This window comes from Passer montanus, unplaced genomic scaffold (genome assembly GCF_014805655.1).
Source record: "Passer montanus isolate IOZ18808 unplaced genomic scaffold, ASM1480565v1 scaffold277, whole genome shotgun sequence".
In the NCBI taxonomy this organism is placed as follows: domain Eukaryota; kingdom Metazoa; phylum Chordata; class Aves; order Passeriformes; family Passeridae; genus Passer; species Passer montanus.
The window spans coordinates 103,413-118,820 of record NW_024367450.1 but is presented as its reverse complement, the minus strand read 5'-3'; the positions used below and the strand labels follow the sequence as shown (position 1 = coordinate 118,820).

The following is a 15,408-nucleotide window of genomic DNA, read 5'->3' as shown; positions in this document are numbered from 1 at the left end:
TAACCCTAACCCCTAACCCTAACCCGTGCCCTAACCCTGACCTGTGCCTTAGCCCTTGCCCTAACCTCTTTGTGTCACCCCCGAGTTCCCCACTGCAGCCTCTCAGTGTCTCTGTGCCACCCTGGGGCCCCTGAAATCACGATTTTTCCTTCAACCAAAACTTTTGCAATCACAGGTGGACAGAGATCCTCCCCTGTGTGAATGCTGGCAATCACAGCTGGGACCTCAGGCTTTACTTCGAGTGGGAAAGAGCTTTTCTGCTCCTCCAGGTACGGCTTGAAGCGATTTAGGCTCAACGCGGGGTCGCTGGGATAATTTCAGTCGTTCTGGGGTTTGTTTTGGGGGGGTGCCGAAATCTCTCGGGGACAGCTGAGTGGTGCCTGCCCCCCTCTTTTTCCCCCCTGCTGTCTCCACGGGTCCCCCCGCGCCCATCCCCAATTTGAATCCGGGAGTTTCCCACCGTGCCCCGCGGCCGGACTACATCTCCCAGCGGCCCCCGCGGCCCCGCGCGCACGGGCGGCGGGGGGGCGCGGGGCGGGGCCTCCGCCATCTTTTCTGCGGTGCGGCAGCGGGGCCCGGCGGCTCTTAAAGGGGGCACGGTGCGGGGTGGGTCCCTCAGGGCGCGGCATGGAGACCGGAGCGGCACAGGAGGTGCGCGGATGGCGGGGCGAAGGTGGAGAGGGCGGCGGGATCGCGATGGAGTCGCGGGCGTTTCCCCGTTCCGCCCGCCTCCGTCCTCCCGGCGCCCCATCCGCTTTAAGGCCCGGCGGCGGCGATGGGTGCGGTGGGGGGAGCGGTGGGGGGGAAACCGCGCGGAGGGGGCGTGGCTTAAACGGGCGTGGCTTGAACGGGGCGGGGCTAATAGGGGCGCGGCCCTGACGGGCGCTGTGTGGGCGGGGCTTGGGGGCAGTGTGGATGCCTCCCCGCTCCCCGTTTTGTGACCCCCTCCATGTCCCAGGCCACCTCCTGTGTGTGTCCCCACCCCCCAAAATTCACCACTGTGGAGCCAGGGGACCCTAATTGCTCACCCAACCCCACCATGTCACGCCACCCCCGTGTCCCTCCTGTCACCCCCCCCTGTACCCCCCATGTCCCCCCTGTGTCCCCCCAGGACTGCGGGGGGCTTTGTCCATGTGACCCCCAAATTGCCCCCTCCAGGCTCAGGGCAGCCCTGCGCCCCTCTCCGACGCCCCCTGCACGTGCCCCCAGCCCCTGCCCGGGGGTCGCCCGCCACCCCCCGAGTGCCTGCGGCGGCAGAAGCGCCGCGAGCTGGACGCGCGGCGCAGCAAGTGCCGCATCCGCATCGGCGGGCACCTGGAGCGCTGGTGCCGCCTCAAGGAGCAGCTCGGATTCGCCCTGCACTCCCAGCTGGCACAGTTCCTCCTCGACAGGTAGCTCAGAACCCCATTAAAACCCGCCCCTGGTGGGGGAAAAGCCAGGTTTCTGCTCGCTCACCTCTGTCTCCCCACGCAGGTACAGCTCTCACGGCTGCACCTGGAGCACAGGTAGGTGCTTCCCTCCCGATTCCACGTTGGCATGCAGTGGTTTGAGTCCGTTCATGCTGGAGAGAGGGGATTCCTCTTGGGATGGGTGCTGGAGAAGCACCTGGAGCCGTTCTTGGGTTTGCTCACCCCACCCAGAGCACTTGGCAAACCCTCCCTTGGCATCCCAGCTCCTTTTTGGGAAGCTGTTTGACAGTTGCTCCCTAACAAGGAGAGCCCTAGAAGCCTGAGAAAGGTGGAGAGGGCCTTGCAGCTGTCCCGGCCCTCCCCAAAATCCCATCCCTGAGCTGTTTTTCACGGATGTCTTTGTTTCCCCAGGAGAGCTGGAGCAGCTCCAGCCGGCGGCGCTGCAGCGCCTGGTCGCGCTGTCCCACGGCCACGGCCAGGAGTGTGGCTTTGTGCCAGACATCCGGCTGCCAGCGCCAGGCAGCGCGGCCCCGCTGGTTTGGGAGTGCGTGGCCGGGCACCGCTTCTCCTGGGGTGGCTCTGGGGGTCCCAGCAGCCCCTCCTGCCACCCCCCAAAAGAGGCCCAGGGGTGCGGCCCCTCGCTGGGCGCTGGGCGCCGGCGCTCGCTCCGCAGGGCCACGCTGGAGGGGACGGCCAGGTCACCCCATGGAGATAGGGATGGGGACGAGGACACAGGACGTGGTGATGCTGGTGGCACAGGTGAGCTCCTCCAGGTGACCTTTCTGCCCTCAGCCTCCCCTGGATTCCCCACCTCCAGCCCCTCTCCCAGTTCTTAGTTCAGTTCCAGCACCATCCCAGTAGGATCAGACGCTGCCCCGAGCCCAGACCTTTCCAGCACCCCCATCCTTCCCAGCTTTCCATCCTCCTCACCTCTCCCAGCCCTTCCTCACCACCCTCCTGTCCACTTCCAGCCCCCCAGGTGCTGCTGGAACCGGGGCCTGTGGTGGCAGCTGGCGAGAGGTGAGTGCTGGCAGCCACGAGCATCCCCTGGTGAGGCCAGCAGTTGTGTCTGTCCCTGTGTCCCCAACACCACTGTCTGTGCTTGAGCCACCACGGCAGAGCTGACCCGGGTCACTGTCCAGCAGCGCCGTCCCCGGGGACGACGCAGAGCCAGGAGTTGAGCCCCGAGAGGAAGAGGAGGAAGAGGAGGACGAGGACTTTGCCAAGGGTGATGACCTGGCCTACACCGACGACCTGCGTGATGAGAACTATCACCCATCCCTGGACAGGTGGGAGAGCTGTGAGGGAGCCTGCAGGGCGGGGTGGTGTGGGACATCTGGCACCATCCCAGTCCAGACCAGTGTGGCACTGCAGGGGTTTCAGGCTTCATATCTCTGCCATGTGCTCATCCTGCTGCAGCTGGCCTGGCAGAGCGGGGAGGAGGTGGGAACAGTGTCCGTGTGGTGTTGAAATGAGGGGTTTCTGGGGTCAAAGAGCACAGAATTTTGGAGAGGCGTTTTCGTCGTGTCTCACCTGGGGGTCTTTGCCATATCCAACTGATGTCCAATCGTGTTGTACCATGTCCAGCCCATGTCCTGCCATGTCTAACCAAGTCCAGCCCATGTCCTGCCATGTCTAACCGTGTCCAACTAACTCATTTCCTACCACATCCAAGCCGTATCTCACCCCGTCAAGCACCCAGCCCCTCTCACCTGCCCTGCTCTGTGCCCCCTACAGCACCTCAGAGCCGCAGCGGCGCCAGAGCCAGCCCAAGGCTCGCAAGAAGCCAGCCAAGGAGGAGCAGCCCCTGCTCGAGCCAGCCCTGCCCAGCTCTGGCTCCTTGGAGGAGAAGAGCAGGCGGGTCAGGTGAGTCAGTGGTGAAGGGATGAGGGGATGGGGGTCAGAGTCATCATCTTGGGAGTGCCCAGTGCTGTGGGCCACGGGACAAGAGCTGTGTGTCCCCAAAGGGATTAAACCCTCCCCGTGATACCACTGAGTGTGGGGCAAGAGCTCCATGAGGGTCGTGTGTCTCCAGTCACTTCTCCCCATCACATTTTTGGCGCTGGGGCAAGAGCTCTGTGTCCCCAAGGAGGGGGTTTCAACCCTCCCCACGATGCTGACTGCAGGGCAGAGCTTGTTGCTTGGTCTGGGGTGTTGAGTGAGCAAATGGGGGTCTGGCTCACAAACCAGGGGCTGTATGAGCCTGGTGTCACCCACCCTGTCCCTCGTGGGACCGGTCCAGGGTGGTCAGGGAACAAGGAGAGGCAGCCAAAGCTGGGGGTGCCATGGAGGGGGGCAAAGACCTGTTGGTGGGCATTGAAATCTCCACTGGACTGGAGGTGGAACAGCCCACAATCCATCAATCCCAGCACAATCTCCTCCACGGATGGATCCACGGCTCTCCAGCAGTCTTGCAGCCGAGTGTTGGGTTTCCAGGCACACAAAATTCAATGTTTTGTGCTAAAAAAGCTTAAACCAGCCCTCAGGGCTTCACTGGGGCTTTGCACAAGCATTAAAGGTTGGGGCTTGGTCCATGCATGGCCTCAGATCCAACACACCTAGACACTTCACCTGGATGGATTTTCTTACACTTTTGATACAATAAGGGGGGAAAATCCCCCTTTTTCCTGGAATCAGCCATAACTTCTCCATCTGTTCCCTGGAAGTCAGGCTCAGCGCCAATCCTATCCCAAGAATTTCCCCAGGTGAGTGTTGTGCTGCTCCCTTACGGCTTTGATTGCTCCCTTTGAGCAGCTCCTTTTGGATGCTGAATGCCCTCCCCTCTCCCAGCAGCTCCAGAACCACCCCAGATGCAGCTGGAAGAGGGCCAACCTTCCTGGAGACCCAATCCCAGTGAAGGTAACGTTGGAATTTGCTATTCCCCTCTCCCTGCCATCGCTTCCAAATCCAATGTGAGGGTAGAAAAGTCTGTGTTCAATCTGGGCTGTTCTTTTTGGGGTCAAAAGTGAATTAAATGTGAGGTTTTTTCCTGGTGCTTTTTGGGTTCTGCCTGGTTTCCATCCCAAATCCCACGGTCTAGCCCTCCAAATATGTCCAAAGTTATACCTGGTGGCTTTTCTGAGGCACCAGGGGGGCTTGCAGCTCTCTGCCCACTCCCAGAGCCAAGCCCAAGCTTCAGGTCAGCCCTTTTTGGGCTGAGCTTGGTGACACGGATCATATTTTTAATATTTTGGTTAATTTCCCCCCCTCTCTTTTGTCACAGCAAGTTGAAAATGGGAGATAAAATCCTGGCTTATGAGCAAAGCAGGACTTTACAGATGTTAAGGGAGTTCTCCTATTCTCCCTTCCCCAGGTAAAGTCACCCTGAGCTGATAAAACTTTTTTTCAAGAGATTTGGGACAAGCCTCAGGCTGAGTCCATGCTTGAGCATTGGCATCTCTCACCATTCTATTATTTCTCCTCCCCAAACCCCACTCTAATCCACTTTTAATGGATCTTTCCTTAATTCCAGGGTGACAGCCAGGAATAGTTGCTGTTTCCAGGGAGCTATGGATGAATTATAGATCAAACCAGGCTGGGAGCCAATTTCAGTGTCCTGGGACGTGTCCAAACCACGTGAAAGGGGTTTTGTAACAAGCAATAAAGAATTTATTCTCATTTTAATGCCTGAACGATGTGTTTGTTCTAGCGTCTCCTGCTGTCCATGGGGTGGAAATGGGAGAAATGCTGGTCCTGAGGATGATTTAATGTAGGATTTCCTCGGGAATCTTGGCTCTGGGCCTGGGGACAGCGGGGGGGACAACAGGGCCTGGCTCAAAATGGCTCTTTCCTATTGCAGTTGCCGTCGGCAGCCACAAGCAGGAGACAAGGACATGGCTCAGATCGGCCCCAAGAGGATCAGGTACCTGGGAAAGAGGAGGGAAGGGGCCAGGGAAGCTTCCAGGCATTCCCAGGAAGAGGAGGACGGGCAGGAGGCTCTGAAAGGGTTCCTTTGCTTCATTTTAGATTTTATTGCGTGGGGAAAAGGGAGAGGGTGGGTGAGGAAAAAGGAGCTGGGGGCAGATTCACATTCCAAAGCTTTTCCAACCCTCCTCCTCCTTCCTGATAATGATTTTTCCCACGTTCTCTCCATCAGGAAGGCAGCGAAGCGCGAGATCCTCCTGTGTGACTTCGAAGGCTGCGGCAAAATCTTCTCCAACCGCCAGTACCTGAACGTGAGTGCCTGGGAAGACCTTTCTGGAGCACTGGGGAGCCTCGGTGGGGTGTCCTGGGAGCTGATTGATAGGTTTTCTTCCCCCCCGCCCCGGCAGCACCACCAGAAGTACCAGCACGTGCACCAGAAAACCTTCACCTGCTCTGAGCCCACCTGTGGGAAATCCTTCAACTTCAAGAAACACCTGAAGGAACACGAGAAGCTGCACAGTGGTGAGTGGGGCATTTCCAGGGGAATCACACCTCCTCCCCCCTATGGATTACACCTCCCTGGACACCCTCCTGGAGGGGTTACAACTCCCCGGTATGGATCACGGCTCCCTTGTGGATCACACCTCCCTTGTGGATCACACTTTCTGTACTGATTCCACCTGATCCCATCGGATTCACACCTCCTGTGCCCCCTTCCCCATCCATTCCCAAATTCCCATCCCCGGGAGCTATCACTGTTGCCCTCTGCTCCCCAAATCTCTCCTTTATCATCTCCATTCCCACGCTGGGAAGTCTCCCTGCTCCCAAAGCACATCCCGAGGGCCCCGATGGTTTTTCCAGGCTGGATCAGCCTGATCCCTTTTCTTTTTCCCCCCAGACAAGCGGGATTACATCTGTGAGTTCTGTGCGCGCTCCTTCCGCACCAGCAGCAACCTGATCATCCACCGACGGATCCACACTGGGGAGAAGCCACTCCAGTAAGTCCCAGTTCCATTTCTGACTTGCCAGCAAGTCCCATCCCTGCCCTTCCAGCAGATCCCAGTCCCATCCCTGCAGCCCTGCTCAGCCTCGGAGTCTTTTGCCATCCTTTTCCAGCCAAAATCAGCTCCTCAGCAATCCAGCCAAAAGCTGGGCTGAGATTTCTCCCGAGGTTTCTGCCCTTGGAGCTGGCTGTGTCCAGACCCAGCAGGTCCAGGGCAGTGTTTAAGTAGGCACAGCTTAACGAGCTGGAACAGAACGAAGGATGACTCCTGTCCAACCCATTCATGCCAGGAGGGCGCTGGAGCTTCAACCCACATTCCAGCCCCGAGCATGGTTCTCCCTGCGCCTCATCCCTGGGGATTTTTTTGCTCCTCCAGGTGTGAAATCTGTGGCTTCACCTGCCGCCAAAAAGCCTCCCTGAACTGGCACATGAGGAAACACGACGCCGACTCCTTCTACCAATTCCCGTGTGATGTCTGTGGCAAGAGGTTCGAGAAGCGGGACAACGTCACCGCCCACAAGAGCAAGAGCCACCCCGGGGGGCTCCCCCATCCCGAGGGAACCCGGCAGCACCCGGAGCCCCCCGGGCCCGTGGAGCCTCTGGAGCTGCTTGGGGATGTCCTGGGCAGAGGGGGGGATGCAGGGAGGACCCCACTGGAGTTTGGGGTGGGGGGCGCTGGGCAGGACCCAGGCACGCCCCAGGGCCACGGGGTGGGTGACGGGGGGTCCTAGAGGGCTCTTCCCCCAGTTTGGGGACTGGAGCAAAACTGGGGGTGATGCTGGACGGTGCAGCAGCTCCAGGTGCCAAAAATACACGGGAGAGGCAAAACTGGGGAAAATCGCAGTTTTTCAGCCAAATCCTAGATGAAATCCCAAGTTTTCAGCCAAATCCCAATTTTTTTTTGCCAAATCCCAGCCTCCCTTGAGCCCAGCAGTATTGCCACAAGTGGATCCTCAATAAAGACTTATTTTGGGTAAAAGTGGGATTTGGTGTCAGATTTTTATGGGAAAAAGATAGAAAAGTGGTATTTGGATGGTCTGGAAAATGGGTTGGAGAGGGGGTGGAGACACCAAACACCCAGGAACTGGGGACCCTAACTGGGATGAGAGGGAGCTCCCAGTGAGTCTGTGCCTCCAAACTGGGATGGGTGGGAGCTCCCAGTCAGGCTGTTCTCCCAAACGGTGATGGGTGGGAGCACACATTTGAGCTGTGCCCCAAAAATGGGATGAGACAATGCCCAGTGGGGCTGCGCCCCAAAAGTGGGAGCTCCCAGTGCTTCAGACTTCTCCTTTACACTTAATTTAATTTTCGTTTTAAAACTCTGATTTAAATTTGAACCTACAGATACTTGGAAGCTCCAAGTTGGGACCGTGTAGTGAATTGCAAGTGTCCCCAAAACCCCTTGGTGCTCTACCCCAGCAGGTTACCCCAAAATTATCGGGTTTTAGGGATTTTTTTTTTTTTGCACAGCAACTTTTATTTCCCCACTAACAGTGACAGGGCAAAGGACACGAACAGCAGCAGGGGCAAGGGCACGAGGGGAGCGGGCAAGCGCGAGATCACACCTAAGAACACAGAACCACCCCCAGCCCCCCCAAAAACCCCCCCGGCCCGGGCTTGGGGTGACCCCAAATATCCACATCCCCTCGCTGGCATCCTGGCACTCCAGGGCCTCAGAATTTAGGGGGATAGAAGGTGAGATGAGAAGGGAAATGGTGGGGGGACAGTGGGGAAGATGAGGAGATAAAGAGGGAGGGGTTGATGGGGGGCAATGGGGGAGATGGGGACAAAAGGAGGGGGGACAATGGGAGGGGCAATAGAGGAGAGGGGGGGATCACTCAGCAACAGCAGGAGGGGCTTGGCCCTTTCCCCAGGGGGAATGGGATGAGACAGGATGGGATGGGTACAGATGACTTGCAAAGCAATGGTGTCCAAACTGGGGGGGGGTGACACCCCTCCTCTCCACACAGCATTTTAGGGGGGAGGGGGGACACAAAGCTTTGGCTACTATTCGAAGTAGGATGGGATCGGCCTCTCCCTGTTCCACGGGGCTTCCAACTCCAAAGAAAAACACAAAATGAACTACAGGGGTGTTTAACCAGCAACAGGGAAGGGGTGCTCAAGTAGCACCCCCTCACCAACCAATGCCCCTGAGGAAAATATCAAGGGTAAAAAGACTCCAAACTTTGAACTGCAACAGGAAAAAAATGCCCCCTAAACAGCCAAGGGCAGGATTTGGGGCGTTTTGCTTGGAAGCAAAGGAAAACCTAAGGATGGCAGGGGAGAGGGGACACCACCAGTGAGCGGGGCGGGCTCAGTTGCAGAGGGACAGCGAGGAGCCCACGTAAAAGAGCCAGAAAAACGGGAAGATCCTCTCGGAGAAGGCGGCGGTGAAGGTGAAGATGGGAGCCATGTTGTCAGCGTTGTAAAACGCCACCCAGCCGCCCTCGTAGTCCAGGTACACCCCGATCTTGCGCGGCCGCTCGCAGAGCGACAGCGGCGTCTCGGGAGAGGTGAACGCCTGGTACTGATCCCAATTTTTACCCTTCCAGTTGAGCCCCACTGCCCAAATCCCCTCCTCGGGGGCGAAGTCGACCTTCTCCTTGCGGCGCACGGACTCGCGGGCGGCGCCCAGCACCCAGCTCTCCCCGTCTCCCACCTCCACCTCCCAGTAGTGGCGGCCAGCGGAGAAGCCCTCGGAGGCCAGGACGCAGAAGGCGTAGTCGAAGCGTTTGGGGTGAGCCGGCAGCTCCTGGGGAGCCCCGCGGAGCCGCACGCTCCGCTTGTCCTCCGACAGCACCAGGTAAGGGTTGGCCGTGTCGGGGTCCAGCGAGAGCTCACCTGGAGGGGAGGGAGAACAGGAGGGGTTACCTGTGGGATTGGCAGGCTTGGCTCGGTGTGCCGAACTCACTGCCTGTGGAATGGTGGGATTGAACAGAAATGGTGGTTTGTGTCCCAAACCCAACGGGGACAACACAGGTGAGTCACCTCTGGGATCGTTATCCCACTTATGTGGGGGCTGGATGGATTGTCTGTGCCCCAAACCAGAGGGGAAGGACCCAGGTGAGCCACCTGTAACATCCTGAAGAGCCCACACAGAAGCCAAGCCCAGCAATTCCAACCTTAACCCTTGGAAAAAGGGAGGTTAGAGCCCACATGACCCCCAGTCCTGGCAAATTCCCGCATTATCTCTTGGAAAAGGGAAGTTACAGCCCCGAATCCCAGCCAATTCCATGCAAGCCCCTGGAAAAGAGAGGTCTCATCCCAATCCTGATGGCCTCACCTGTGTCATTCTCCAGCTCAAAGCGCAGGTTTTCTGTGGGAAGAGAAGGAAGGATTTGAGTCCCCAGAACTGCCCAAGCCATGGGAATGATCCCCACTCCACACTTCCACACTCAAATCCCAGGAAAATCACTTTTCCACCTCTTCCCTGGGATGAGCCAATGCTCAAACAACCCGGAGCTCTCCCAGCCAACCCAGGGGGGTGAATTAGGGCCCAGCTACATCCCAGCCCTGATTTTGGTGGACTTCCATGTGGGATCCTGGCTGGGAAGCAGTGGTTTGTTTTTTTCCAGGAAGGCTCTCATCAGGCTCACCCTTGAATTCCAGCAGCACCTCCTTGAGCACTGCGCTCTTCTGGGAAAAACTCTTCAGCTTCTTCTCCAGCTCAGAAAAGCCAGGCTCAGGCTTGAGGAACATCCAGCTCTCCAGGCTGCGGAGACATGGGAGTCAGGGACCCAAAACCAAGGAATTCCCCCTGGGAAGGGCTGAAATACCAGCTCCAGCTGCCGTCAGAGCCTCCAAGTTCACCCAGTTCACTCACCTGCCACCAGCTGGGACAACACCCTGGAAGGGGAAGAAAACCCAAGGAATTTGTTAGGATCAGCATCTCAAGGGATCTCAAAATCCTCCCCAAAAACTGGGAGCACCCCATGAAGGGACTTTCGTCACCATAAAGATATTTTTGTATCTAGAAGTAGAATTTCTCACCCCATTAATAGATTCTTTTCCCCAACAGATTTATTTCCCCAATAAGTAAATAAATAAATATTTTGACCCATAAATGGAAATTCTTGCCTACGTAAATGGAACCTTTTTTTCCACCCCATAAACAGGACTTTTTTTGCCCCCATAAACGGAATTTTCATCCCCATATATAGGTTCTGTCCCTCTAATTAAGGGTAATTAGAATATCTAGGGTAATTAGCATATCTAGGGTAATTAGTGTATCTAATTAGGATATTTCAGCCCAATGCAAGGGATTTCTGTGTCCAAAAGCAGGGAATTTTTTCCATGGAAATACGTAACTGACTCCCACCTCGCCAGGTGTGCTCCCTGTCCCGCTGTCCCCGCCCTGCTCTGCCAGGAGCTTGTCCAGCTGGGCAATGTCCTCAGACAGCCTGGCCACGCTCTCGTCCCTCCGGCGCCCAATGTCCCTCTCCAGCTCCTCCAGCCGGGAGAGCAGGAGCTGCTCCTTCTCCTCCAGGAACGCCCGCAGCTCCTTGCACTCGGCCACGATCTTCTGCCGCTCCACCTCCGTCTGCTTCTGCAATTCCAGGGGAAACACCCCCGTGAGGGCAGCTCAGGGAGTCACCCCCCACCCCAAAAGGCAGAGAAGATTCAGGTGGGACTGGATTTCCACAGGGAATCCCCAAGTGAGAGTGAAGCCCCCCCTGGACTCACCAGCAGCTCCTCGCTCTGCCGCTCCCGCTCAGCCTTGGCCTCCTCGCGCCCTTTCCTCAGGGAGCTCAGGTGCTCCTGGGGCACCTCCTGGAAGCACAACGACAGATCCCTTGGGAATTCTTCCCTTGGGAATTCTTCCCCACAGCAGGGAAGGGCTGCTGCTGCTAAAACGGCCAAATTCACCCAAATCTGGGATGGTTTTTTTTTTTTTGGAGCTGGTACCAGCAGCTGCTCTGCACCCCTCAACCCTGACCTCAGGCTGTGCCAAAAACACCCAACCAGCCCAAAAACTGAAAAAAAAAAGTCAATTAATTTTATCTGCCTGCGAGGAAAGAAATGCTCTGGTGCCACCCCCGTCCTCCTCCCAGGATTATCTCCCACATTCCCCCTCTTCAGGGCACCCCAAAATTGGGTTGGACCTCCTCCAAGAGGAGGAACTGCTGCCTCCAAACTGCTCATTAAATTATTAATTAGTTAAACTCATCCTTATTTAAGTAGTTTGACCTCCATGGAGGGCAGAGAAGCCGCAGCAATAATGTGCAAAGAGCAGCTAGCCCTGGGGGCAAATAAATCTACTTGTTTTGTAACCAAAACCCTAAATAGAAGGATTTTGACTGTTAAAGAGACAGAAGTTGATGCCTTTGGAATTTAGCCATGAGATGAAGCAAGAATCAGGGAAAAAAAAGAGAAGTGAGGATCTCAGCAACAACCAATTATCAAACACTCATAAAAGTAGGTTAATGAGGGGGAAAAAAATATCCCAAGGGAACAACAACCTGGATCTACCTAAGGACGTTTGTGTCCTGAAAAAAAAGGGCAAAATCCCAGATTTGGGGGGGGGGGAAGGGGGACGAGACAGCCCCAGCGTCCCCGGAAGAGGAACCAGGGCAGTTCCGGGACAAAACCTCCTCTCAAAGGGGGTAATTAATTAATACGCGGTGGTTAATGATCTCACAATTCCCTTCCCGGGTCCCTCGGGATGGTGCTGGTGCCACCCTCCTCCTGCTGCTGCCACTGCGCAGCGACATCGGCTCCGCCCGGCATCTTGGATCCCTCTGGATCCGCTGCTCCAGCCTGGAATTCCGAGCCTGGCCACCCGCATCGAGCCCTTGCGCTCGTACACTCACAAATTAATCCCCGCAGCGGTCGCGACACGCCCCATATCGCGACATTGGGGAGCCCCAGCGTTGCCTCGGGGGCGCAGTTTTAGCTCTGCGTCACTCCCTCGGGATGGAGCGAGGGGGGTACAGGCCACTTCCAGCCTGATTCCCGATGGGATCAGGGATTAAATAACGCCCTGCTCAGCTCGGTGTGCCCCCGCGGGATTTCGGGGGGCCGGTGGGATTTCCCACGATCATCCCCCTTCCCCAGGGGTCTCGATTTCAACCCAGATGGATCCCACACCGCCACCCCGGGGTGCCCGTGTTTTGGGGTGATTCCGCGCCCCCAATCCTGGAAGCAGCGCCCAGCTAGGGAGGGAATCCCCCCAGGGTGAGATCCTGCACCCCACACGAGGGGTGGGGGTCTGGGGGCTCATTTCTGTACTCCCCCCGTGGAACTGGGGGTGCCGGAGGAGGAGGGAGTCCCTGAGTGGAGGGGAGTCCCTGGGGTCCCCCCAAGCCGTGAGATCAACTTGGGGTGTTCCCGATCTTACTACACCCCCCATTTCTTACGGGGGAGGTGCAGCACCCCAAAAAAGACCCAGGAGGGAGCGGAGCCCTCGCAGCGGGAGTGGGACTCCTCTCCACCCTCCGAGCCGGGCGTGGAGCGGGGGATCTACCCCGGGCACTGACCTCGGCGGCGTGGGCCGCCTCCTCGGCGGGCAGCACGGTGTGGGCGCGGTGCTCGCGGGACAGGTGGCACACCACGCACACGGCGCGCCGGTCCTGCACGCAGTACAGCCGCAGCGGCTCGCCGTGCCGCCCGGCGGCGGCTCGGCGGGGCCGGGCGGCAGCCCCAGCTGGCGGACGATGTGCACGATGTTGCCGAGCGAGCGGTTAGGGCGGAAGAGGCGCTGCGGGACCGGCTCGCGGCACTGCGGGCAGCACAGGCGCCGCGCCGAGTCCTCCCAGCACTGGGTCACGCAGGCGCGGCAGAAGTTGTGCCCGCACTCGGCCACCAGCACCGGGTCGTTGAAGTACTCCAGGCACACCGGGCACGTCAGCTCGTCCTGCAGGCTCCGCGCGGCGCTGCAGGGCGCCGGGAGTGCGGCGGGCGGCCCACCAGCACCGGGTCGTTGAAGTACTCCAGGCACACCGGGCACGTCAGCTCGTCCTGCAGGCTCCGCGCGGCGCTGCAGGGCGCCGGGGGTGCGGCGGGCGGCGCGGGCGGCGCCTCCATGGCGGCCGCGGAGCCGGTGGCGGCCCTGGGCCCGGTGGCGGTGCCGGTCGTGGCGCCGGTGGCGACGGCGGCTCCCCAAAGTCTGCGAGTCCCCAAATTCTGCGCGCCCCCAAAGTCTGCGCGCCCCCAGACCCCGCGCGTCCTCCCCTCACGGCTCCGCCGCCCAACTGACGGCCGAGCGGCCGCCACGCGCCTGCGCCGGGGGAAGAGGCGGGGCCGCGCCTGCGCACAATGAGAAAACGGGCGTGGTTTGCGCTGCATATAATTAGAGTGGGCGTGGTCAGCGCTGCTCCTGGGTGTGGTAATGAGTTGGGGGTGTGGCCGCGCGTGCGCAGAAAGAGAGGGGCCGCTCTGAGGGGAGATGGCTCCGAGGCCCCCACAGGAGGGGCGCGGGGGTTGCTGAGGGGTTTGGGGGTTTCTGCAGGTCTTGACGGGGAATATTGGGGTCTGTGGGGCGCTGAGAAGAGTTTGGGGGTCCCTACAGGATTTGAGGAGGGGTATCGGGGTTTGTGGGCGGCTGGGAAAGGGGAGGAGTCCCCTCCAGGCTGCTCAGACATGAGGGGCTCCCTGTAGAGTGCGGGCTGGATGTCTCAGTTCCAACAGAATAGGTGTAGGCGTCTACAGAGTGTTTTGTAGCTCCGTTGCTATGGGATCTGGGCGTTGCGGTTTATAGGATGGGTTTTGGGGGCCCTGTAGAGTTGTGGTGGGTGTATAGGATGGCTTGGGGGAATTCCTGTAGGATTAAGGAGGTTTACTGGGGTGGGTAGGATTTTATTGCGGTCGCTGTAGGGTTGAGGGGGGTGTGTGGAGATCTATAGGGTGCTGGGAGGGTAGCAGTCTTACAGGTTTTAGGATGATCCCAGATCCCTGAGAGTAGGGTGAGGTGGGGGCAGGCAAGCAGAGGTTGTTTTGAGGATTTCTGTAGGATTTTGGGGACTTCTGGCATGAGGGGATGAGAGTGGAGGGGTTTGGGGGTGGTTTCCACAGCATCAGCTTCTCTGCCGTGTTCCCACGAGTGTTAGAAATCCACTCCAAGAAGCCGAATTGAGGGAAAAATTATTCAAAACCTCCAGACGTACAAAAAGAGACCCCATAAACCTCCATCAGCTCTTTCCTAGAGTATTTAGGGATTTATATCCCTAGTGAAAGCAATCCCTCCTCCATGAGACAGATTGACAACACAACAGCACCATCTACCTGCCTTTTCTTTACGTTTCCTCACTGTCCGTGATGAGACTGGCCCCGGGGAGGAAATATTTTGCCACCATACGGTGGGGAAGGGCAGAAATTGGGGTTAAAAGTGGTAAATTCGGGGGTCGGAGCGGAGCTGCCCTCTTCCAAAATGGCGGCCTCGCCTTCAGGTAGGGCGCGAGGGAAAATGGCGGCGGCCTCCCCTTCCCCATTGACGCCCGCGCGGCCCAGCTCAAGATGGCGCCTGCAGCCTGAGGCCATGGGCGCCATCTTGGGTGAGGGCAGCGAGCCACCGTCGCCAGGCCGAGGTGAGGAGGAGCGAGGGGAAAAAGGACGTTTTGTCCCCCAAACTCCTCCTGGGGGTTCTTAGCACATTTTGGGGGTTATTCCTTGGTATTCCCTCGACAGAAAACTCCCTTTTTACCTCAAAAATCTGGCCTTTTTCCTGCTGTCAGGCGGCCGCCGCCATGAGGGGTCCTGCAGTGCCTTTGCCTCAGCCCACAGGGGTTTAAAACACACCACAGGGGTTAAAACAGCCCCGCTCTAAATTTAGGAAGTCACTCCGCAGCCCCCCACAAGCAAAGAGACTATGGGGCTCATCCCCGTCCCCACAGAGGGGCGGGAGAACCTCAAAATCACTTTTAAATTTTTTTTTTTAACATTTTAGGGAAAAAACACACAGACCCCCAACAGGACGTTAAAGAGAATTTCTTTCACTGAGCAAAGTGGTTTTGAGTGGTTTTGGTTTTTTTTTTTTTAATTTCCGCCCGGACCCGCGGATCTGGCCGCCAGAGGGCCTCGGCCATTGTGCACCTTTCTGCGTCTTCCCCCACCCCTTTTTTTCTCTTTTTTTTTTCTTCTTTTTTTTTCTTTTTTAATTCCTTTTTTCCTTCCTTCCTTTCTTCCGTTTTCTAACTC

At 57.9% G+C, this 15,408-nt stretch overlaps 2 protein-coding genes across 4 annotated transcripts; one reads left to right on the top strand and one right to left on the bottom strand.

Annotated features, from left to right (window-relative positions):
• Positions 1 to 526: 526 nt before the first annotated feature.
• LOC120503972 (zinc finger protein 692-like) lies at positions 527 to 7,703 on the top strand. Of its 3 annotated transcripts, XM_039713072.1 has the most exons (12): positions 527 to 651; positions 1,159 to 1,391; positions 1,474 to 1,505; positions 1,821 to 2,168; positions 2,381 to 2,429; positions 2,552 to 2,698; positions 3,147 to 3,275; positions 5,209 to 5,271; positions 5,506 to 5,584; positions 5,681 to 5,795; positions 6,172 to 6,271; positions 6,653 to 7,703. In XM_039713072.1, exons 1-12 carry the CDS (start codon positions 628 to 630, stop codon positions 7,005 to 7,007), a joined length of 1,674 nt encoding a protein of 557 aa, XP_039569006.1. In that variant the 5' UTR covers positions 527 to 627; the 3' UTR covers positions 7,008 to 7,703. The 3 variants fall into 3 exon arrangements, with proteins under 3 accessions (XP_039569006.1, XP_039569005.1, XP_039569004.1); XM_039713071.1 differs by having other exon boundaries at positions 2,555 to 2,698; positions 5,506 to 5,795; XM_039713070.1 differs by having other exon boundaries at positions 5,506 to 5,795.
• A 24-nt stretch (positions 7,704 to 7,727) lies between these two features.
• Positions 7,728 to 13,484, bottom strand: LOC120503977 (E3 ubiquitin-protein ligase TRIM7-like). The gene is given in 9 exon segments (XM_039713076.1): positions 7,728 to 9,117; positions 9,560 to 9,592; positions 9,873 to 9,988; positions 10,100 to 10,122; positions 10,595 to 10,822; positions 10,960 to 11,046; positions 12,753 to 12,880; positions 12,883 to 13,123; positions 13,216 to 13,484. Coding segments are annotated over 9 exon segments (1,467 nt in total). The 5' UTR covers positions 13,300 to 13,484; the 3' UTR covers positions 7,728 to 8,590.
• Positions 13,485 to 15,408: the final 1,924 nt, after the last annotated feature.